At 40.5% G+C, this 22390-nt stretch overlaps 5 protein-coding genes across 8 annotated transcripts; 2 read left to right on the top strand and 3 right to left on the bottom strand.

Annotated features, from left to right (window-relative positions):
• The first annotated feature begins 818 nt into the window (after window positions 1–818).
• Window positions 819–7862, top strand: LOC105831423. 2 transcript variants are annotated; one of them, XM_036292230.1, is made up of 6 exons: window positions 819–1223; window positions 3741–5341; window positions 5775–5973; window positions 6067–6176; window positions 6265–6735; window positions 6826–7862. In XM_036292230.1, exons 2-6 carry the CDS (start codon window positions 3947–3949, stop codon window positions 6970–6972), a joined length of 2322 nt encoding a protein of 773 aa, XP_036148123.1. In that variant the 5' UTR covers window positions 819–1223; window positions 3741–3946; the 3' UTR covers window positions 6973–7862. The 2 variants fall into 2 exon arrangements, with proteins under 2 accessions (XP_036148123.1, XP_036148122.1); XM_036292229.1 differs by lacking the exon at window positions 819–1223 and adding an exon at window positions 1777–2070.
• Window positions 7702–11231, bottom strand: LOC105831465. The gene is made up of 4 exons (XM_012671606.3): window positions 10622–11231; window positions 10404–10518; window positions 9944–10221; window positions 7702–9858 (listed from the first exon to the last, which is right to left on the bottom strand). The coding sequence occupies exons 1-4, from the start codon at window positions 10760–10762 to the stop codon at window positions 9529–9531; spliced, it is 864 nt and encodes a 287-aa protein (XP_012527060.1). The 5' UTR covers window positions 10763–11231; the 3' UTR covers window positions 7702–9528.
• Window positions 11232–11467: 236 nt separating this feature from the next.
• On the top strand, window positions 11468–17199 carry LOC105831436 (putative cystathionine gamma-lyase 2). Of its 3 annotated transcripts, XR_001138655.2 has the most exons (8): window positions 12342–12494; window positions 13736–13893; window positions 15155–15442; window positions 15573–15704; window positions 15800–16088; window positions 16214–16379; window positions 16465–16660; window positions 17021–17199. XR_001138655.2 is itself a non-coding variant. In XM_036292231.1 (7 exons), exons 2-7 carry the CDS (start codon window positions 13756–13758, stop codon window positions 16607–16609), a joined length of 1158 nt encoding a protein of 385 aa, XP_036148124.1. In that variant the 5' UTR covers window positions 11468–11655; window positions 13736–13755; the 3' UTR covers window positions 16610–17199. The 3 variants fall into 3 exon arrangements, 2 of the variants coding, with proteins under 2 accessions (XP_036148124.1, XP_012527021.1); XM_036292231.1 differs by lacking the exon at window positions 12342–12494 and adding an exon at window positions 11468–11655 and having other exon boundaries at window positions 16465–17199; XM_012671567.2 differs by having other exon boundaries at window positions 16465–17199.
• Window positions 16755–19362, bottom strand: LOC105831446 (solute carrier family 35 member E2A). Its single transcript, XM_012671582.3, has 5 exons — window positions 18615–19362; window positions 18118–18369; window positions 17819–18005; window positions 17535–17738; window positions 16755–17455 (listed from the first exon to the last, which is right to left on the bottom strand). The coding sequence occupies exons 1-5, from the start codon at window positions 18910–18912 to the stop codon at window positions 17263–17265; spliced, it is 1134 nt and encodes a 377-aa protein (XP_012527036.1). The 5' UTR covers window positions 18913–19362; the 3' UTR covers window positions 16755–17262.
• A 374-nt stretch (window positions 19363–19736) lies between these two features.
• Window positions 19737–22187, bottom strand: LOC105831429 (prenylcysteine oxidase). The gene is made up of 7 exons (XM_012671556.3): window positions 21800–22187; window positions 21491–21697; window positions 21270–21411; window positions 20895–21198; window positions 20683–20806; window positions 20253–20602; window positions 19737–20162 (listed from the first exon to the last, which is right to left on the bottom strand). The coding sequence occupies exons 1-7, from the start codon at window positions 21882–21884 to the stop codon at window positions 19896–19898; spliced, it is 1479 nt and encodes a 492-aa protein (XP_012527010.1). The 5' UTR covers window positions 21885–22187; the 3' UTR covers window positions 19737–19895.
• Between the last annotated feature and the right edge of the window lie 203 nt (window positions 22188–22390).

The following is a 22390-nucleotide window of genomic DNA, read 5'->3' as shown; positions in this document are numbered from 1 at the left end:
TTTAAGGACGTCTAAACGGTACTTTTCGACTTACATGATAAGCAAGATCATTATTTGTTCCTGTTTAAGATTATAATGTGTCATATCTGAAGGAATTGCTAAAAATATATAGGTTGTTGTTTGAGTATCTAAAATAATTTAAACAATTCTCTCGTAATGATTTAAGTTATTTTTTTAAATTCTTGATTCTTAAGTAAAAACACGTTTTGTATGTTATTTAAAAAATTTGATGAAGCAGTAACAGTACGAATTAAATTTTTTGTATATATACATATAAAAAATATATATATATATACAAAAATACTTATATTATAAACATACATATAACAATAAATAAAACGGAATGTACCCTAATTTTCGATCAAAGTTGTCAGGGATTTTCCTCCCTTTGGAATTTCGTTGTCACGCGAGATTTTTTCAAAAAGCTAAAATGCTACAAATCTTTATATATTTTTCCCCATAAAAATATCTAATCTCTTTTTTTTCAAAAAACCGCCGATAATCCATATCTGGGGGAAAATCGGCAAACCTGCAGACCACTGTCCGAGGCGGCGGCCCTGCCGCCCGGCGGCGCGAGAACTGCGCGTTGCGTGCCATCTTGGCGGTCCGTCGTATCGTGGTTCAGCCGCGACCGGCGTGCGCTCCATTTGTTTTCCATCGAAATCGACGGTGCTGGCGACGCGCGTCCGTCGGACTCCCCGCGAACGGTCCCGGAGCGATCGAAGTGCGAGACGCGGATGTCCACGGTGGCCCACGTCGTATTCCCCACAGGTACGTATCGGAATCATTTCGGGTAGGGCCCGCGATTGGGTTAACGCGCGCCATTCCTCTCGGCCGGCCGGAGAAGAGAGAAAGAGAGAAAGAGACGGAGCGCGCGCGCGCGCGTGTCCCCCGTCGGCTGACCCGAACGGCGCGCCGCAGACCATTCGAGACTTCATTCGGAGGCGCAAAGAGTCCGGCGGTCTACTCGCGCGCGTTACTTTTCCGATAAGTTAAAGCCGCGGAGAGTAGGTGCGTGCGTGACTCTTTCGGGCACGTCGCGCCGGCCGTCTTGGGAACTCGGGGAAGGAGGCGAGACGCGCGCGAGACGACGCGAAGAAAGCAGACGACACGCGCGCGACGAGAGAGAGCAGACGACGGCGACGGTGGTGGAGCGCGCGTGAAAGACGACGAGGACGAAACGGAAAGACGCACGCGTTTTCCCCCCTTCCCCGGCAAGTTCGGTAAGTTTGTTGGCGCGACACGTGCCCGATTCCGCGCGCCGATTTCCTTTCCGATCCGGACGAGCAGCCCGTACCCGGGAAAGCGCTAAAAGATTCCCGCTTCGACTCGCCCGATCGCTCCCGGCCAGTGCGAGCGGAATATGAGTCACGAGAGAGCGTCTCGAGGACCATCTCGTTGCATGTATGTGTGTGTATGTGTGACGCGTGTCATGTATGCGTGTATGTAGTTCGCACGGCGGAATACGATCGACGACCGCGGTCTCGTCGTCGATATGCGTCCCGTGTCGATGACGCTGACGACGAGGACGAGCCGTCGGAAACGTTAGGCGGAACGCCGGCATTACGCGCGAGACAGCGGCCGAGAGAGAGAAAGAGAGAGAGAGGGAGAGAGAGAACCGCGCCGGCATTACGTGTGAGCACGCACACACGCGAGACGCGATCGCGCGCGTGCGCCCCGTACGCGTGTACACACGTAGAGGCGCGCACGCATACAGCGACATCGTTCGGTAACGCGCCGTCGCCGCAGCCGCCGCGGCGGCTACCGACGTCGGCACGCTGGTATTCGCACAGTCGCCGCGGCCGTGCGACGTTCGTTGGAGGTTAGGGTGGCAGTCTTCCGGATCGTTCCTCCCGCGCGCGCCTTCCTCGCTTCTCTTCCTTTCTCAAGTGGACCACTGTCGGCCACGTTAATCGCGTCCGTAAGTCCGTTGTCGAGTCGTCACGTGGCTTACGCGCTGGTTACGCGCTCCGCGTTCGCGTTTAACGCCTCGCGGCGCGTGTGTGTGTATGTGTGTGCGGGGACTGCCGAGGCGCGGTGGTGCGCACTTACGCGCTTTTCGGCACGCAGGTAAGTACAGGCGCGCGTGGAAAAAAAAGTGTCCCCGGGCTTCGCTCTTTCTCTCTTCCTCGTGTGCGTGCGAGCGCGCGCGCGCGTGAGCCTGTATCATCTCGTGAAAAGAGGACCGCGTTACGACGATGTCGATCGGTCGCCGATCGCCGGGATCAGGGCGGCACGCGCGCGCGTTTATTACGTGCCGGCAGACCAACCAACCAACCAACCCGATCGACCAACCCGTCGGACCATTGTTTACGGTCGCGAGAATCGACTCCGAGAGATTCGGAGCGTCGCCGACCGAACCGGACGTTCGCGATCGGCGCGGGGTAGGTGCGGCGCACCGGGAGTTTCGCGCGACACCAAGGCTTTTCGTGAGTCGCTCCGGGGGGGGGAAAGGGGGAAGGGGAGAGACCGACGGGGGCGGCGCGCGGCAGCGCGAAGAGTGGTGAGGGCGGGGGGGGAGAGGGGAGGGCGATGGATCTCGGACGCGTTTTTCCCGGCATCTCCTGGTGCGAGCGGAGGGTGTGAAACGCGCGTCGCGCTCTCCGCAGTTCGATGTTCGATCCGCGGCGCGGCGCGTCGCGCCGCGCCGGCGAGAGATTATCACGCGCGCGCGTGTGTCCTCGCGCGGTGCGCCTCGCTCTTTGTTCCCTTTTTTCTTTTTCCTCCCGGCGACACGGCGCGCGTCCGCGGGACACCTCAATTGCGCGCCCGGGGAGAGGAAGGAGAGGGGTGGAGGCATGGCGATTCGGAGGAGCGATAAGGGCCGCGCGCGGCTCTCCGATTCAAAAACTTTTCTCGGAAACGTGGGCTCGATTGTGCGGGAGACTTCCTCGTACAATAGTTCGAGAGGAGAGATATCGGGGTCGGGGCGAGCGGCTGACGCGGCGCGACGCAACGCGGCGCGATATACGTCCCCGTCCGTCCGTCCGTCCGTCCGTAGTGGCAGAGCAGCACGGATGACGATCGCGGAGTACCGCGCGATCCAATCGAAGGGGTCGCTCCGGTGTGAGAGGCGTTTGGCGCGTTTCGGGTACGTGCGGTGCGACGCCATAATTCGCGCTATCGACTGCAGTCTTCCCTCGATCATCCACGACCGCGTTCCGTGGCGCGCGTTTTTCCCCGAATTCCTCCGCCCGTATCTCGCTGGTGTGTTCACGTCGGTGAGCATCGACGGACGTGAGCGCGGCCGTGCGCGGTGGCACGAGGATCGGATTTATCGCGCGGCGGCGGTGACGGCGATAGCAGCGTGCGCGCCGGACAGCGAGAGCTCGATAGAGCGCGCGCGACGGAGAGAACGAGGGTGCGCGAGAGAGACGGAGAGAGAGAGAGAAAGAGCAAGGGCGCGTGTGGATCCGCCGACCGCCGCGCAGTTCCTTCCCGCGAAGGGAAGCGCGAGGGGCTTTGTCGACGTTTCCGCGTGAAAGAATCGTTTGTCGGGACATTGGCGAAAACGTCGGGACCACGTACACGGAATTTACATTCGTGTACGGACGGACGGACGGCGCGTGACGGCGGTGGTGGTAGCGGCGACGGCGGCGGCGGCAAACCGGCGCACGCACACGCGAGAAGCACGCCGAAACGAGAGGATCGCGCGGAAACGTCCGGCGCGCTTGTGGATCGTCGTCGCGGGCGCGCGCGCAGTTTCCAAATTGTGTAAATTTGCGTTTTATTTTGCGAAGGTGTAGCGGAGCTGTGTGCGGACGCGCGATTGTTAATCCCGGTGACTCGTAGTCGTCAACGTCATCATCCCCTGCAACGAGAGGTGAGACCGCAATAAGCGACAACGGCGGCCGGGCGAATCCGGCGAGGGGGCGAGCGGACGAAGACGACGAACGCGCAGAGAGAGCGAGAGTCGCGCCCCGCGCGCGCGGCACCGACATCGCGAATGACGAAGATGCAGCAGCAGCAGCAGCCGGCGCAGGCGGCGGCGGCGGCAGCGGCGACGACGGCGCCGCAGATCGCGCACGAGGAGCACATCCTCGAGGCGATCGATCAACTCCGTCGGCGTAAAGCGCGCCCCGACGCCGACCGCATATGCAACTACCTGCTTCGCAACTATGCGGTGGACGCGCGCGACACGATCGCCGATCTTCATCAGCTGATCGAGGTCGAGAAGGTGATCCAGGTCGACTATAAGGGCAATACCAGCTACCGCAATGCGAAAAAGTGGACGCGGCTGCAGCTCTTCAAGAACCGGCCGGAGGGCTTCCTCAAGGAGAAGCTCAATTCGGGCATGGTGTCGAGCGCGGTCGCCGAGCTCGTCGTCGAGGAGCCCGACTATCTCGACCAGGGCGTCCCCGCCGGCCGGCTGATTCAACAGCTTCTCGAAGGCGTCTCGAGCCCGACGTCGCGCCGCGTGGTCGAGGAGTTTCTTGGCCGCGAGGTCGCGAGCGGCAATCTCGCGCGCCTGTCCAACGGCAATTACTCGCTGGTAGCGACGCCCGACATGACAACGGACGCGGCGACACATTCGCGACGCGCCGGTGGCGGCGGCGGCGACTCGCAGCAGCCGTCCTCCTCCGCGGCGGCAGCAGCCGCCGCCTGCGCCTTGGAGAACGGCAACGTGACACAGCGGCGTGTCGGTAAGGAGGGTGCTGCCAACGGCACCGTCATCACCAATGGTTTAACGGGGGCGAAGGCGACCAAAGCGGCTAAGGCAGCAGCAGCAGCGGCGGCGGCGGCGGCGGCCGCCGCTGCAACGACAACCACGTCTACGCCGACGGCGGAGCTCTACGAGTTCAACGAGACGGATAACCTTACCGACACTACGTCCAATACGTCGCGATCGTCCTCGCGTCAGGCCAACGATAGTCCGAAGCTGGATCAGCAGCAGCAGCAGGATTGCATCAAAAAGGAAGAATGCTACGAGGTCAAGAGCGACGTGGAGCGCGGCGGCAGCGCGTCCCCGTCAAATGTCGTCGAAGTGACGTGCAACGGTGTCGACGGTGGCCAGCCTCCAGAGGTACCGACGTCGACGTCCGAGGAGAACGGCGTCAAGGAGTCAAAGAGCAATGATGCTCAGAAGGGGACTAACCCTAAAAGAACCACCAAGGCCGAGCGTAAGCAGCGTCTATTTGCGAGAACGGATGACCGTATGGATATTGAGATTAAGTTCGAAGACTATCAGCATACCGTAAAAGAGCGGGAGAAGCGCGAGGAGACTGGGCAACGATCCAGCGAGGATCGCGAGGACGAGGACGCCGGCAGGAGCTCGTCGACGAACACATCTCCGATTCCGCCTAACGTGAACACTGGTGGATTCCGCAGCGCCAGGAGGAAGGTATCTTGGTCGTTCCATGCAGCATTAGCGTAGTGCTATGTATTTATAGAATACTATAAATATTTTGAAAGATGTTTGACACAGAGTATAGTTTTACATTAATATATATATTTTTTTTTACATGAAATTAAAATATAATGTTTCGCAAATCATATTTTTTGATGTGGCGATGCCTATTGGATGACTTTAGAGATAGTTGCTTTTATATATAAATTGTGTTGAGAGATAGCTTTATACAAAAGAAGTTTATAATTGGAAGCATAAAATGTTGAGGCATAAAACATAGTGAAGATAGTATGAAAGTTTTAAGAAAATTAAAAATTGTAGAATTTGATATGGGTCTTTCAATACTCAATTTTTTCTTCATCAATTTTTATTTGTAATGTTATAATGATTAATGTGAAGCATCTCAGATGTTTGTTCCTATTTTCAGAGAGCCAGAAAAGTGTTTGATCCTTCAGACAATAATTTAGTGAAGCGTAAACGAGGAAGACCAGTTAATAAAAATTCGTTGATACAAGACTCTCAGGAGTCTAAATCAACTGTCAAGGATGGACCGTTCAGACAATGCAGCCTTTGTGCCAAAGACAAACAAGAGTCTCTCGTAGCTTGTAGGGACTGTACCGTCCGAGGTAATTCTTGAATATATAATTAAAATAAATTTTTCGATTGGTTTTCTTTTTTTGAATTTCTTATCAACGTTTATATTCATGTATTACTTGCAGCACATCCAAGTTGCATTTACAGTCCGGAAGAACTGCTACAAAAAGCCAATAGCAATTGGCAATGCGAGCGTTGTAAAACTTGCACGGTATGCTGCGAGACTTCCGATGTTGTAAGTTTATCACATTCCATTACTTGTATGATTACACAGCTTTATTATTTTTTTACTTTTCATTTTGCTTTTTTTTCTTTCGATCTAGGGTCCACTAGTAACTTGTCATAACTGCGATGATGCTTATCACTATTTCTGTCATTCGACTCGCATCACGATAAAATCGAACTCCAGGTGGTATTGCAACGAGTGCGCGCAGAAGCAACAGACGAATGATGTAAAACGATTGACAGTCAAAAACTCAGATGTCAGAACACTCATTCAATCGGAACAAACAAACCGAACACAAGATGAACGATGCAAAACGAATGACAATCAGAACACTCATGTGGTCAATGGAACAAGCAGGCCGGACAGCCCGTCCAGTACAACTATTTTACCGCCGGTTTTAAGTCCACAGGTCTCTCCTTCGAGGGGTTCTTCCGAGCAGATGGATGACGATGGTCCCAAAGGGCCCATTGATCTCAATATTCCTGATGCAAGGAATTGGACTTCCGAGCAGGTGTATCAATATTTTGCTAGATTATTCCCCAAAGAAGCCGAAGTTTTTCGACAGCAGGTGAGAGTTTAATTGATCTCAGTGAACACACAATTTTCCTCGCATAATTGTTTTGTTATATTACGTTCGTTTGCATTTGTGTTTTTTCAGGAGATAGACGGTCACGCGCTTCTAATGATGAGTCGAAAAGATGTCGTGTGCGGACTTAACTTGCTTCTAGGTCCTGCCTTGAAGATATACCGACATGTTTTGAAACTTCAGTTTCGTAGAGATGATCCTGAGTTGTATTGGCAATAATATAGACGAATTTTTCATAAAATCGATCTCCATTATATTGTGCGCGGAATCGAAAATTTAATTTACGAAATTTATACTTTATAAATTAAATCTTATAGATCGCGACAAAGTTCTAGTTTGTAGACAATCTCCGCGTTGTACATACAAAGTGTATCGCTAAAGATCTCTGACGAGTAATAAGGATGTCCTACATGTAACGTGCTCGTTAATAACGAGGCTGCTGAATATTTGAAGCGGACTTTTGGTTTACCGTTGAATCCCGCATTAGAGGTATTAGCATATATCTCTGAAAAAGCGACGATCCCAAACTATTGGCAATAATATAGATGATATATTGCATAAGTTTTATCTTGGCGACAGTGTACATGTGATTTATACAAATTAAGCCTTTTTGTAGAATAAGAACGATTCGACTTCAAGACACGCTCCTCAGCATTGTACAGATTATGAAATATACACGAAATGTATTACTAAGACCTCCCGCGATTTGTCGCAAGCCAAACCGATGATGTACATGTAGATGTATGTACATGTACGATTGCGTAATTCAATGTACATACCCATTCCGCCTTTTTCATGCGCGGTATTTTATAGAAAAAAAGGAGCAGAGGATTTCTATCTCCAAACTGTTACTTGTTAACGTTAAATTTAAACCTGTATCGAAAGTTCTACATGCTGTTCTGACAAATAGAAAAACAATTGGACATGTAAAACGAAAAAAAAATTAACTTTTTGTGTGACGTAAATTGTTTATTTCCACAAGTTACAATCTGTAGAAGTAACATTCATTTGTAGAACGTAGTTATATAAGATACTAGTTAAGGAACACGATACTTTGGTTTTACATGTACTTTTCTATATTATGCAATAAATATTTTGATATTTATAAATACGTTGTAAGAACATTCTCTAAAGACTAATATTTAATTGCAAACTTCTGGAGATACGCACGCACAGGAATGCTCTAATTACTTTCAACAAATTACATCAAAAGGAAACGCGAAATCTTTCTATGCTATGTATCGACAACAATGAGATTTAATTCAAAGAATATAAGTCTTATAAACAGGAACTTGAACATTTACTTTTATACATATATCCTCATAGATTATATGTAAATTTAGTTTGAAACTTTCAAGGTTGCGTCCAAAATTGCGACGCTACTAAAATTGATCGCTGCATCATGAAGATTTTATCATATTCCTACATAAAACTTATTGATATCCTATAAAAAGAAAGAAAGTTAGTCATATATATATATAATTATTTACACGTGAGATTTAAAAAGTGTAATTCTTGCTCTACAAGATCAAACAGGAATTAAAAGTTTTCTAACAAATATTGCAAGTAATACATAAATATAACGCGTGTCAATACCGTAATACTATCACATCGTGTATAAAAAAAAAGATTGCTAATCGCTATTAAAATTGAAAAATGTGTTATATATATATGTAACAATATATCACTTTGTAATATGTGTATGCTATAAACAAATTCTGACATGATATAGACAATATACTGTATAAAAATCCTGAAAAGATTCGTGTGAAATGCGTGTATGCCAAAGTTTGTGTTGTGTGTGATTATATTTGTATAAACCGCAAAGGTAGTCGTAATTTTTGTTTATAAGAATACAATATTTTAATCACACCATAACGAATGTCATGCGGAAAAAACAGTATGTCGTGTTAAATAAACTACAAATGCAATTCCAGCTTACCTAGCAAAGATGCAAAATTGCACAAAGAAATCTTTGGACAAATTTGAGTCCTTTTTTTATGAAAAAAGAGGTTGTGACATAAACCTTTATATGATACAAAATATATATGTACCTTACAATATTCTCTTATAAAAAGATTTAAATATATCACGATGTGCGCAAAGCCTTCTCCATAATTTTATATATTGTACTATTTATCGTTTTGACTTTCAGATAATGGCTTGCCACGAAACAATAAGAGCAATCAAATCAAACAATATGTATCTATATTGTCGGTGAAAAAATTTTACGTCTATTTCTTCTGTGAATTTGAACTTGTTCGTTGTATGATAGTTCACATATCGGCTTATATATAATATATATACTTGTATAAATTATGTAATTGCATTCGCGAAAGACATAAAGATTTCGCAATTTTGATATTAAAAGTTTCCTCTTTGGTATATATATATATGCACACTTCAAAAACTAATAAATCAGTCTGTAATTATCAACATAAAATTCTTAGAAAAATTCGATAATTTTTATAGAGCGTAATTTGATTTAGAAATTTTATATCGCCAAATAAATTTGTCCTTGTCTTGTTAACCATTTCATGGTTATTACTTCAAGTTATATAAACTTAAATACATATATATAAATACTCTATAAAGTTACAAAAAAAAAAGAACAATTTGGTTTCTCTTTATGTTTGTAAATGCAATCTAAATTTTCAGAGCGCAAGTAAAAATCAAGAGATATATTTTATTCATTGCACTATTATATTATGCTAAGGCTTTTAAAATGCGATACAATTGTATCGCGCAATAAATCTTCATCGAAATTTCGTGAGTTTAAACAGCACAACTGGACGATTCATTGTATTTTGGCGGTGGCACTTTGTACATCACCGCTTCGTCTGGTATGAATAACGCTACATCGGACGAAGAATTGATATTTTTATAAGGCATCTTTCTATCCGAGATATCCTTCTTCGATATGAGGTACAACGTCGTTGCGGACATTATCATGGGGATGAAGATCACGTAAAGTCGTCCAAACACGAAAGACAGAATGGAGATATCCTTCGTCTGATCCATTTCTCGAAACGATTCGGATTTAGATGTGGATCCCAATTGTCTAGCTTCCCCGGAATAGTCAGAGAATAGAGTGTAATCTATGGTCTACAATTTCATCAATTACGCATGTTACATTTATATAAGAAATGTATAGTCTTCTCACTTATCATTAGTATTAAATTGTGCTTACCCTGGCATCCATTGGTATGGTTTTAACGTGTGTCTGTGGCAATTTAAATCCATCGGAATCCCACCATCTGGGGAACAGTTCCTTGCGCAATCCAGGATCGGTTAATATATCGTTCTCTGGCATGTCGGGCGACATAGATAAAATGTCCACGCTCTCCTCCATGCATACAGCGACAGTAAACAGGGACAACAGGTCTGAGACTCGTTGCTTGGCCATGAAATTACAGCCTGTGTTACAGATGTAACGATCGTTCGAATTTGTATAGGCCTCGGTACATGCTGTTGTAAACAATGCAAGGACAATTTTAAGATAGGTTTGAATTATATATTCCACGAGAAATAATGCAGAAGCAGTTTCACAAAGAAAAAGTATAAGAATATGTAATAAAATGATATTTTAGTAGGAAGCATCTTTGAAAATTGAAATAAATAGGTAAAACATAATTATGGATATCACGTACAAGCTTCGCAGGCACTCCTAGTGCCATTCAAACTGTCTTGCTCCCATCCGTAGCGCGAATCAACTAGATTGAAGAACCGGCAACCTCGTTGACAGCAAGACTTTACGTATGCGTTCTGAAAACAGGAACAAATAATCATACAAGTGGGTAGGATACGAAAGTGAATAATATCGAGAAAAGTGAATATATATTCAACATTATGCAAGGCTGACACGTACATCTGGGAAACCAATAGGAGTTTTCTCACACAGACTGGTGCAGAGATCCCGGCGACTCAACATACTGTCAAGCGTGTCCCCGAGAGTCAGTTCCGCGATAAACAGCACCAGGAACGCAGCGATTTTCATGTTCCCTGTCATCTCTGCCTTGAGTTTCAAGATTTTCTCTGCCTCTCCTCTTCTTTTGCAAGGGTCTAAAGTATTTCGACTCGAAATTGTGAAGCTTCGTTCGTGTTTACCTTAACATCATTCCGATGCCACGACGCTCCCGTTGACGATCACATCGAGGTCGTGGAAGATCCACCGCCGCCGAGCAAGCAGCAGATGAATTTTTATTTGTTTGGATTTCCACCCTCTCAGGAGCGCAGCATCACGATTTATTTATCTTCACGTCATGTAACTCGGATTTCGTGTTTTCGTCATTTATCACATCGGGGGACAATATGAGTTTTTCCAGCTGAAAGTCTTCTCTCACAATCGGAGAAAATTCTATCCGAGTTACGAGTTTTCCTCACGCTAAAAATCTTGAGAACACTACAAATTTCGACGCGCAAGAAACGCGCGATCGCGACGAGCGATGGAGTGCGCGACGCGAGTGACGGGCGGTGACGACAGAGCCAAGAAGCGCAGCTGGACGCTGATTGGCGGATGTGTTACCTCGATCGGCACGATATTTTCGATTCTCGAAATTTTAAATTTCGAGATTGCGATTCTCGAAACGTGCCATTTTCAGTTAGAGGACATGACGGGACAAGTGTGGAGGTGCGTCGCGTGCGTATGTCTCGCGTGGTCGCTTATTGCCCGAAAAGGACCTCGCAAATGCAATTAGTGATCGCGCGTGTCTTGTGAAATGTCGCGTGATTGTCGTGACGTATAAAACTAGTGAATACCATCGTCAGTCTACGCGCCAGCAACGGGATTTCAGGGAATCCTGCAGCAGTTTCTCGTCAGCTGGGAGTCCAGGTTATCACTGCATTTCTTCGTTTTCTCGCCCGAATGGATCGAGAACGCGACGGACGCTCGACTATCGCCAGGTACATTATGCATGTAATTTTGTAAAATTGACCGCGTGATCGATGAGTTGTGTCTTCGACGAGTTTCATGCCAGAGATTCATCAAGCGAATTTCGTACAATCGTAGCACCATACGCTAGCGCTCTCGCTACCAATATCGAGAAAAATAGGAAATAACTAATCAAAGACGGATGATAACGGGAAAAGTGAGAGATGATAATATGCAAATTTGTATTTTTCTTCATTTTTTAAAATAATTTGTACATTTTTCCGATAAGTTTTTTGAATATAAATTAATTGTAAGTTTATCAAACATATGTTTATCTTTTTTTTTTAATTAAATAATATAAATAATAATTATATATAGATATCTATTGGATAAAACTTTCCAATAAATTGGAACAATTAGCCCTTAATTCAAACTCAACTGTATAAAAATTCTTTAATGTCTGTTTTTACTAAAATGTAGATTAACTTTAAAGTTTAACTTATTTTTTATCTAAAGAATTAGAAAAAGATAAAAAGCAAGTTGAACAGATAATAAACTAACATTGATAAAAAAAGATGGACATTAATTAAGATATATCTTTACAAATGGTCATAAATTATACATTGCTAATTTTGAAATCGATACGCTCTCACGTCGACATTGCGATATATCGAACGTCGTTGCGTAATGTGTCACCCGAGTGTTGGGCAGTGATCCCCATGAGAATGCTTGCTCTTTCCTTTCAACCACGCGGCTGACAACCACGTTGCGGAGCTTATAAGTTGCTCGTCGCCGTTGTGGTCAGGTCATTCCAGTCTGCATCGTCTATCGGTATCCACGTTAACGTGATTGAATTTCCAACGATCCCAAGGTGAGTCTCGTTGGTCATCAGATAAGGCTATTTCATAATTTAACATGATGTAAGTTTGCTGTCAAGAAAATAGCTCCCTTTGGTCATCTGCACTTTCTTATATCGACGAGCCGCGCAAGTTCGAGCGGGTCGAGTGCAGAAAGTGCAGCTGATCTTGAACGTGATCTTGAACCCGATAAAGTGTGTGCTCGAATCTAAATTTAAATTCCACGAGACGGTCGGCAAGTCCACCGGGTGACTCCAAATGTTCTAATCTCGCAAGAAAGGAAAAATAACTCTTCTTTAACAAACCTCTTTTTTAACAAACCTCACATGACTAGAAAACAATTAAGATACGATATCTTGTAATTTGAGTTTGAAGTGCTCACACTATAATTTTATCATTATCAGAAATTTATCGTAACTTTTTAAGTCGCGTATATAACGCATCATAAGTTGTCATATGTGTATCATATAGATAGCCAAATGTCTTGATGTTGCAGTTATGTTGCCAACAATCGTGCAGCAATTAATTTAAACAAACTCGAAACAAAGTGAGACAGCTAGCATTATGTCTGTTAGGTTGAACTCATATAAATTCTATTTTTAACAATGGCAAATTGATAGTAACGTGTCAGCATTGAATAGTAACGTGTCAGCAATTAAATTGAATATCTTTTGAATATCTTCTAAATTCTTCACATTCAATCGCAATAAGAAGCATTCAAATAAATGCAAACCTTCGCATTAAAAAAGATTCACTTCTTCTGCTAATTGTTATTGGATTCAGAGGCATATAAGATTTCATGGTTTTACTCTCGATATCGCACTGAAAAGTATTAGCCACGATCCAATCCGAGATTTTTGCAAAGCAGAATTCACGATAAAATCTCGTGAATGCGAAACACTATTTTTGAATAAGACATTTTATGCAGGAAAATCTACAACAACACATGCAATGCATTAGTTGCTCAAAATGCTACATCACGCTTGGTTATCTGGGTGCTGTTTAATTCTTATCTTTTTGATAGAGAAACAAAGAAACGGATTATTAGAAATAGAAGAAATAGATTCTCAGAATTATATATTATTATTAATTAAATATTAATATATTGTTACTTTGGTGTAATTTTTTAAAATAACTTTATTAGCAAATGATATTACTATTAAAAATTAAAAGCAAACATTACTATTTATTACAATAAATTAAAAATAAATTAATTTTTTAATTATATTTTCAATATTCAATATTGATATTGCAGAAATTTTTACTGGGCAGACAATGACTTCGACCGAAAAAGGTTTTGCGACGACGGCTATCCATGCCGGACAAGATCCTGAACAATGGAGTCATGGCTCGATTGTACCCCCTTTAGTCATGTCTACCACTTTCCAACGAGACTCACCAGACCAGGAGACAGTAAATATTAAATGACTCATCAAAATCCATATATGTAGTCTGCGCCAATTTCCTCCTCTTACTCAATCAATTTATATCAATTAGAGCTAGCAGAAATTGCATTAAATTTTTGCTACTGATAGAGCTAAAGTGACATACAAGGTGTCAAAATAAATATTAAATTTACAAATAAAATATTTAATGATTTATTTTATTATTTATATTTCCTAATTGTTTTGTTATTTAAAAGAATTTAATTTTTTTAAATTGTGACATTCTAATTAATTATAAATATTACTTTTTAAATTAGACTTTTAATTTAACTTGAGTTAATTTTAACGCAATTTTTAATGTAACTAAATTAATTTTAAACTGACCTGGCATATCGAATAAACAAAGTGACCAAGATAACACGGAAAAAAATATTAAACACGCATAAATTATAGGCGCATTATAAATAAGTTTATATTATTAAATTTATATTTAAAAATTTGTTTAAAAATATTATAAACCATATATAAATTTATAATTAAAGCTAATAATTTTACGTATCTTGTAGTTTATTATAAATTATTACTGAAAATTAAATATGTTGTGATGTATTTTAAACACGGATCTATGACACAAAGAACAAACGTGCAACTTTTATGCTACGATCATCATATACATTTCTATTATAAACCGATAACTTTAACTTAATTTAGATAAAAATAAATATTAATTTGCTCAAGCTTGATATTTAATATAATTTGACAAAATGTTTTTCTTTATATCTTTATCATTAACTTAAGAAACACGCTATAAATAAACAATTCAAAAGTCAAATGACAATTTGTGACTCGATCATTTTCTTATCTTTTCTTTATTTTCTTCTGCATTACAGATAAGAAAAGAACTTCGTTTACAATTTTTAACACACTCATCTCTCTATTCAATCTATCTCTTTCACCTCGCATTTGCTTATCAAATCTTCATTTAAGGCCTATTTCTACCAACGTAGATTAATTTTAATCTTGGTTTAATTTACTTGTTATCTTATTCTAGTTCCAAAAATTAGAAAGAGATAAAGAGTAACTTAATTCAAGATTAAAGTTAATCTATGTTGGTAGAAATAGGCCTAAATAGAACTTTTTAAAGAATTGTAAAAACTTTATTCTTTTGGATACTTCATAAATATTTAAAAGTACTTTTAAATTATATTCAAGTAAGTTTGTGTAAATGTTACTACTAGAAGAAAGACTTTGGATAATGATGATATTTTAATTTTAATTGTTTCATTTAGGGCTACGTGTATGGCAGAAGCGGAAATCCTACGCGCAACGTATTGGAAACATGTCTGGCTGCTCTCGAAAACGGCAAACATGGAATCTGCTATTCTTCTGGGTTAGGTGCTCTAACTGCCATCACATCTTTGATGGAAGCGGGAGATCATATTGTCGCTGGAGATGATCTGTACGGTGGGACCAATCGTTACATCCAGAAGTGTTTGAGCAAGCAAGGCATCAAATATACCTTTGTTGACATGACTGATGTGCAAAACGTTATAGATGCTATACAGCCGAACACAAAGGTGTGTAAATTTAAAATAAAATTATTATATATTGTACTTAGAATTATTCTAGAATTTAGTGATATTTTAAACTCATTATATATCTTTTAATATTACTTTATTTTCTACATTGTAAATTGTTTCGTTATAGATGGTGTGGTTGGAAACACCGACAAATCCATTAATGAAACTCATAGACATCAAAGCTGTCGCTGATAACTTAAAATCACGTCCAGACATTGTACTAGTCGTCGATAATACATTCTTAACGTGCTACTTTCAAGTAAGTTTGGCACAATTTTGAAATTACACTGCATGCAACTGTACATATTCATTGCAGAAGAAACTATACACCATTGTTTTGTACTTTTAAAATAGAAGCCTTTGGACCTTAATGCCGACATAGTAACTTATTCTTTAACGAAGTATATGAATGGCCATTCGGATGTCATCATGGGTGCCGCGATTACACGACGGGACGATCTCGCGCAGAGATTACGATTTTTACAAAATGCCATGGGTATTGTCCCATCACCGTTTGACTGTGCCATGGTCAACCGTGGATTGAAAACGCTCGAACTTAGGATGCAACAACACATGAAGAACGGTTTAGCCATAGCTAAGTTTCTTGAATCTCACCCTTACGTCGAGCAAGTGATTCATCCGTGTACGTATAACTTTTTATTCTCCTTATCTGGTGACACTTGTTCTTAAAAACACATATAGCTATCTATCTGACTTGGCAGTCAACACGACAAGAAAACACAAGATAAAATACACGTTACGTTGTAGATCTCCCGTCCCACAAGCAATATAAGTTAGCGCTTAAGCAATCGTCAGGGCACAGTGGAATTCTCTCTTTTTATCTGAAAGGCGATTCTACGCGTTTTTTGAAAGCATTGAAAGTCTTCACTTTAGCTGAATCCTTGGGCGGTTATGAATCACTAGCCGAAGTGCCGTAAGTATTAAAATATATATTTAAAAATATATAATAAAATATATACATAAAAAAAAAATTTTTTTTATGTATCTTTTTTATTTAGATCCATAATGACGCATGCATCCGTACCGGAAGATATGCGTTTAAAATTAGGGATAACAGATCAATTGATACGACTATCTGTTGGTCTTGAAACAGAACAGGATCTCATAGCCGATATTAAAAATGCGCTGGAAGCTTGTCAATGAATTAAGATGTAACTTGACAGTCATGAAAATAACACTCGGGTATTTACGCAGGTACTCTACTATTTGTACTAATTACATATTACAATATAAATAATATCAGACTACCACACTGCCACGTTCTATAAGACACTGCTTGCAACATATTAGTAGGTATATAAATTTTATTTTTATAAAACTCTTTTATACATTCCACAGTTCTCACATTTACATTAGGAACACTTGTATAATACAATAATCAGATACTTTTTGACACATGTGATCACTCATCCCATTTTTTATCATACCTGTCAGGCATTTCTCATTGTGCAAATTCTCAACTTGTATTCTCAACTTCAGAAACAATATAAATTACACTTTACAGTTATAATGTTTTATATTACAAACTGTGAAAAGACTAATCATTCTTAACAGGTCACAAAAATTTCCTAGGGCAATCACTAAATTCAACAAACAAATAATTTCCGTTGATTGCACACTTCGTCTTAAGCCTATAAATGTTACTGTCTTGGATTTCACTGAACAGAATATTGTTGTATAAAAACTGGATACCATTTGTACTACCAATACGCAATATATTTGGTGCAGTGTGACATACGTTTCTTCCCCTTCTGTACACATCTATGTACAGAATCTTTGTAGACTAAGAAGTGGTCTTATTGCAAATTGATCTTCGACGAATATCGTAATTTCGTTCTGTTCATCCTATCGTACTCCTGTGCTCGATTGTATAGCAATACTCCCACTATGACGGAGGAAGTGCCAAGCGCTGATAATCCCGTCACAGGATTGTTAAATAATAAAACAGAAAGCCATATTAGGAAGGCTCTCTTTGCAGTATTAGCAACACTACAACATCAGTACATAATGTCTTTTAGAAACGGGAAGTGCAATTCGATCTTGCGTGCATGAAAAACAACATACGTACCTATGTGTTACGGGACTGATATAGTCCATAAGTACATAAGCGGTAATGCTTTGAAAGTGGAAGAACACTCCATTGAGAAGGAATGCTGCGAATAATTTGAAACTCAGGGAATGCTCCAGAGTAGGTAGATCAACTAACAATATTGATACCGGTACTTGTACTACAATTGATGCTAGACTGGTATAAAATTGCAATTCCGCTGGTCTGTAGAATAACAGAATAATCTTTTCTCTTTCTTTTAGTTTGCTATCTTACACATATAACTCATACTCAATGTTACTTACGTATATTTGAAATTGTCACCACTAATTAACATCTTTGAATAAACATTCTGTAAGCACTCGGTTACGTTTGTGGCCATAGCGGCGATAAATCCCCTAAGATCGAAACTAATTTCATTGATGGAACACAATGCCAAACCACCCATTACAGGTATTAAAGATAAATTTACATATAGTCCTGTATGTTCCCCTGAAAAAAAAGTTACAATCAGTTTGATTCCAATCATTTAACTGGTTACCAAAAGCTTAATGTGTCATCTATATATAAATTGTACTAAGTACAAAACATTGTAAATACTCACCTAATAAATACCTGCTGATGAGGACGGTAAAAAGAGGTGCGCTACTCTTTATGGTCTCTGTGAAACTTACAGCTACATAATTTAACGATACTAGACCTAAGACTACGGTGGCAAACCTTGTGCAGCCTACCAATGTCATATGCTTGTAAAATCCTGGTGGTCTCATTAACCTTGGACTAGCTTTGTACATACCGCAGGGAAAGTACATTTGTATCAATCCACATATCGCAGTCATCAACATTTGGCAAGCACCTGTAAATCAAAACAAGTATTTATTTAAAAAAATATTATGTACGTAATATGCGAAAAGAAAGTTATGAATCAAGCATTGACGACTGGTTCTCAGATATTCAAGATTAATGTTTTAATATCAGTATGAAGATACTCCAACAATTTTAATGATAACAATTACAAATTTTGTATCTTTATTACATACAGATATAGTTGTGATCAACGATATTGTCCTAAAGGTTTTTAAAAGAAACTCATTCACTTACCCAGGATAGTGGGATCACCCTCCATGTAGGACAGTATGTATTTGTTTAGAAATAGAGTGCATCCGCTAAAGACGTACCACAGGGTGAGAAAGAGGAGGGCTCGGGGATTGAATAGACCGCCTTTCGTGTCGCTGGTCAGGACGATCACGTCTTCCCTCTTTCTGACGTGATCCTGCTGCTTCGGCTGGGAGCCGTCATGGGATGCCGGCGACTCGTCAACATCTCCACGAGCAGTTTGCGGATAATTAATACGCACGGAATAGTTCTCCATTTCTCGTCTTTTCTGGTCCTCTCGCATAAACGCGAGACTCGCGGTGCGTTGCGAGGCGCGAGAAACATTCACATTTTTCACGCCGATCGGAGAAACTCCTTTCGCCCTTGGTGCTCTCCAGTGCTCTCGCGCGGGTTAGGTTAGATCAGGTGACGGTGCACGCCGATCAGACCGCGTCGCAGTCTCTCAACGTCGTCCTCGTTCTTGCATGACGATCGTTTCTTCTTTACCGTTTTCTTTTTTTTTTCACGAATACTTATACCTATTCCTCTCAAGATGCAACATCTCAACCTCCTTGCAATAGTTGCAATAACCTGCTTAACCTGCTTACTACATACATACGCAAGTCAACATTAGAACTAGGGTGGGCTAGGGTCACTTACTGAAAGCCGGTCTCACAATATATTTTCTTTAGGTCTCTCACTCTTCAAGTCACTTAAATTATATACATGTCGGTGTAATTGTGAAAATTAAAATTAAAATTAAAAAAAGAATCATCTTATATTTAAATAAAGATTAAAATGCAACACAAAGTATATGAGATTTTTTTTAGATTTTTTAATTTAAATCAATTTCATTAATTTAATGTGCTAATATTATACATCTTATTTTTTAAATTTACATTTTATAATGAAAATTTTACTGTAGAAATATACAATCAGTTTTTCTCAGCTAAACTTTTTGCAGTTTATCTCTTTTAACAAAGAAAAAAAGGTGAATTATATAAGTTTAGCTGAAGACAACAAATTAAAATTTACTGAGTAGATTAACAAATAAATTTCGTTTGAGTAAGATAAGAGTCGTGTGAACAAAAATAATATAAGGATATTCTTGGAATAATAAGCAATCAGTTTTATCAAATTAAAAACATTTATTTTAAAATTTTAATTATCTTTGGTTTACTTTTTGTAACTCTTTTTACATGTATCACATTTATGCTACAAAAATAATCTTATTTCTGAAAATGTTCTCAATGTAAACAAGTAAGAATATTAATAGTAAGACTAATATTACAATTCCATTCGTGTATATAATTCGTTAACGTCAGAAAATGCAGAGTTCTTTTCATTTGGTACAAAATCATGTAATTGAAGAAAGTCTTTGTATGCTAAAATGGCGACATTTCTTCCACCAATTGCACTCATTTCCATTGCACTTCCGACCCATTCAATTGCATTGACATGATATAGGCCCTCATGCAGCTTAAAATTATTGGGTTTCATATTTGTTGAGTAATGGGGATATGCTTTCCAAGCAATTTCCTTCTTTTCGACAACCTTGTAACACAAGAAAGAAAATTATTACTGATTATAAATCAAAGTAAGTCTTTTTGTATGTGTTTATGTGTAACAATTGCAATTTCGTACATGAGAGAAAATATCATGTATAAAAGTCGATTCCAAAGATTCTCTGCTAAAGACCTTCCAAATTGGCGGATCCTTCGTAACTGAGCCATCAACAGACTCCTGTTTCCCGATCGAACTGATCTTTGTCTTGTTGGGATTACAACTTAGAATACTATTCATAGGATCTTGCAAACCAAAGTACTTCAGATTCAGATTTGCTTTAACGAATGTTGCATACGTTGTCTGATACTTTCCTGGAAACACCAAATCGTGTGGAAATCCAACAAATTTTATTTGAAATTCCTGATCGCTGGTAAGTGGAGCAGCGATAATCACAATGTCGTAATTAGACGTCATTGGATCCGTGCTATCTGAAACACGATTCGCTCGTATTATTTTTGACAATTAGAACTTTCATCAGTTGGATTTTACCTATTGTACCTTTGCTTACCTTTATTTATGTAAGTCACTTCGTATCGACTTGAATTAGAAACAGTTAATAAATTACGGATCTGTATAACACGACTCGGTATTACATTTACATTTTTATTTTTATAAATGAGATGCTGTGGCACCTAAAAATTAAACTTCTACTTTATACATATTTTTTTACAAGATAGAATAAGATAAGGATAGATAATAAAAGAGTTAATAATACATTACCTCTTTGTTTCCATCCTTAACAGCCCATAAATCACCATATGCCCCAGCTACAGATATAAAACCAACAAAACTTTGAATATCGACTCCCTGATTGTAATTTACTACGATAGTGGTTTGCACCAATTCATTAATCAAAATCTCCGTGAATCCCAGATGCAAAAGATAATCTCTCGCAGACGTTCGCAGTAACTTTGGAAAATCTTTATTCATAGCTGACAACAATGCAGTGGCGTTGTCGAAGGAGTAACCAGCATCCTGCAGATCATATATTTTCGCAAAATCTTCTAACATGTTGTTTACATGGCTGCTCAAAAAGGAAATAATATTACTTTCTCTCTTCTCCTGTATTCTCTTTGTTACATAATCTGTAAATACTTTTTGAGACTAAGTAGATGATAGCCATATCTCCAAAATAACTTCAGCATCGTTTTCCAATCATTTCCTAGGAATATAAACTCATCTCCAGTCCAGATGGCATCTCTTCCATCCTCCTCATTGGAAGGTCTCTTTTCCAAACCTGTAGTGAAAACCAGTTATTAACATTTGTTACATACACTAATATAATTGAACTAAGAAAGCAAGAAGTCTATACTTACCCAAAAGTTTAACAAACCTATGCATGTACATGTTCTTGGGATGTATAATTGAACCACCAGCTTCGACTTCATCTCTGTCAATCTTGATGGTCGCCAATCGTCCGCCGATAGTCTTCGCCTCGTACAAGTCAATATGCAAAGTTCCATTTAACAACTCGGTGAGAAAATGCGAGGCGGACGCACCGCCAATGCCACCTCCTACGATGGCTGAAAAGAAAAATCACGCAAATGCATATCTGCAGGCTTAAATCTTATAGATTATTAAGCGGCGCATTAAAGGGAAAAATAACCGACTGAAAAATAACTTACCAATTCGTGGCACGTGTACTTCAACGGCTATTCCTCGTTGAAGTATCAGTACTCCAAGTACTAATAACGCTACACACTGCTTCATGATTCTTACCAATTACGCGATTGAGCCCTAATACTAAGGATTCGCATATTTAACCAGCACTTCTGTATCTTATATAGCCACTCTGTACAACCATTGATATTGTAGTTATCGCTGCAACCGATAAACCTCACAAAATGGTGATTAATTTGTTTTGTTACATTTCATACGTAGTATCTATGTCAACGTGTGCAACATTGTGTACATGCATATATACAGGGTGTCCCGAAATTTGCAAATCAAAGTATTGTGTATGTACCGAAAGTTATTGAAAAATTAAAACGTTTCTTTGTAAATTTTGTAATTTGTAAATTTATTTCAAGTAGTAGTTTTTGAGATATAAGAATTTAATTTAAGGTCAGTCGATTAAAAGTTACATTTAAATAGTCATTTGTTATACATTCAATAATCTACCGTAAACGCGAGTAATGTCCATTTCCATCGATGTGAATTAACTTTAATCTCAGTTGAATTTACTCTTTATCTTTTCTTAGAATAGAAGTTTTTTA

Source organism: Monomorium pharaonis, chromosome 9 (genome assembly GCF_013373865.1).
Source record: "Monomorium pharaonis isolate MP-MQ-018 chromosome 9, ASM1337386v2, whole genome shotgun sequence".
NCBI classification, from domain to species: domain Eukaryota; kingdom Metazoa; phylum Arthropoda; class Insecta; order Hymenoptera; family Formicidae; genus Monomorium; species Monomorium pharaonis.
Note: the sequence above shows the minus strand (reverse complement) of the source record. Positions and strands in the feature narration are given on the sequence as shown.

Bases quoted from the DNA above. Each gene is read 5' to 3' on its own strand.
- LOC105831423 (XM_036292230.1), top strand. From the start codon at position 3,947: ATGACGAAGATGCAGCAGCAGCAGCAGCCGGCGCAGGCGGCGGCGGCG. The intron at 5,342-5,774 runs GTATCTTGGTCG...TCCTATTTTCAG, and splicing joins TCCGCAGCGCCAGGAGGAAG to AGAGCCAGAAAAGTGTTTGA. The intron at 5,974-6,066 runs GTAATTCTTGAA...TATTACTTGCAG, and splicing joins TAGGGACTGTACCGTCCGAG to CACATCCAAGTTGCATTTAC.
- LOC105831465 (XM_012671606.3), bottom strand. From the start codon at position 10,762: ATGACAGGGAACATGAAAATCGCTGCGTTCCTGGTGCTGTTTATCGCG. The intron at 10,519-10,621 runs GTACGTGTCAGC...TCCTGTTTTCAG, and splicing joins CTCCTATTGGTTTCCCAGAT to AACGCATACGTAAAGTCTTG. The intron at 9,859-9,943 runs GTAAGCACAATT...ATGAAATTGTAG, and splicing joins CCATACCAATGGATGCCAGG to ACCATAGATTACACTCTATT.
- LOC105831436 (XM_036292231.1), top strand. From the start codon at position 13,756: ATGACTTCGACCGAAAAAGGTTTTGCGACGACGGCTATCCATGCCGGA. The intron at 13,894-15,154 runs GTAAATATTAAA...TGTTTCATTTAG, and splicing joins ACTCACCAGACCAGGAGACA to GGCTACGTGTATGGCAGAAG. The intron at 16,089-16,213 runs GTACGTATAACT...GTTACGTTGTAG, and splicing joins CGAGCAAGTGATTCATCCGT to ATCTCCCGTCCCACAAGCAA.
- LOC105831446 (XM_012671582.3), bottom strand. From the start codon at position 18,912: ATGCGAGAGGACCAGAAAAGACGAGAAATGGAGAACTATTCCGTGCGT. The intron at 18,370-18,614 runs GTAAGTGAATGA...TTTGATTTACAG, and splicing joins GGGTGATCCCACTATCCTGG to GTGCTTGCCAAATGTTGATG. The intron at 17,456-17,534 runs GTACGTATGTTG...CTGATGTTGTAG, and splicing joins ATCAGTCCCGTAACACATAG to TGTTGCTAATACTGCAAAGA.
- LOC105831429 (XM_012671556.3), bottom strand. From the start codon at position 21,884: ATGAAGCAGTGTGTAGCGTTATTAGTACTTGGAGTACTGATACTTCAA. The intron at 21,698-21,799 runs GTAAGTTATTTT...TTTTCTTTTCAG, and splicing joins AGTACACGTGCCACGAATTG to CCATCGTAGGAGGTGGCATT. The intron at 20,163-20,252 runs GTACGAAATTGC...TTGTGTTACAAG, and splicing joins TACATGATATTTTCTCTCAT to GTTGTCGAAAAGAAGGAAAT.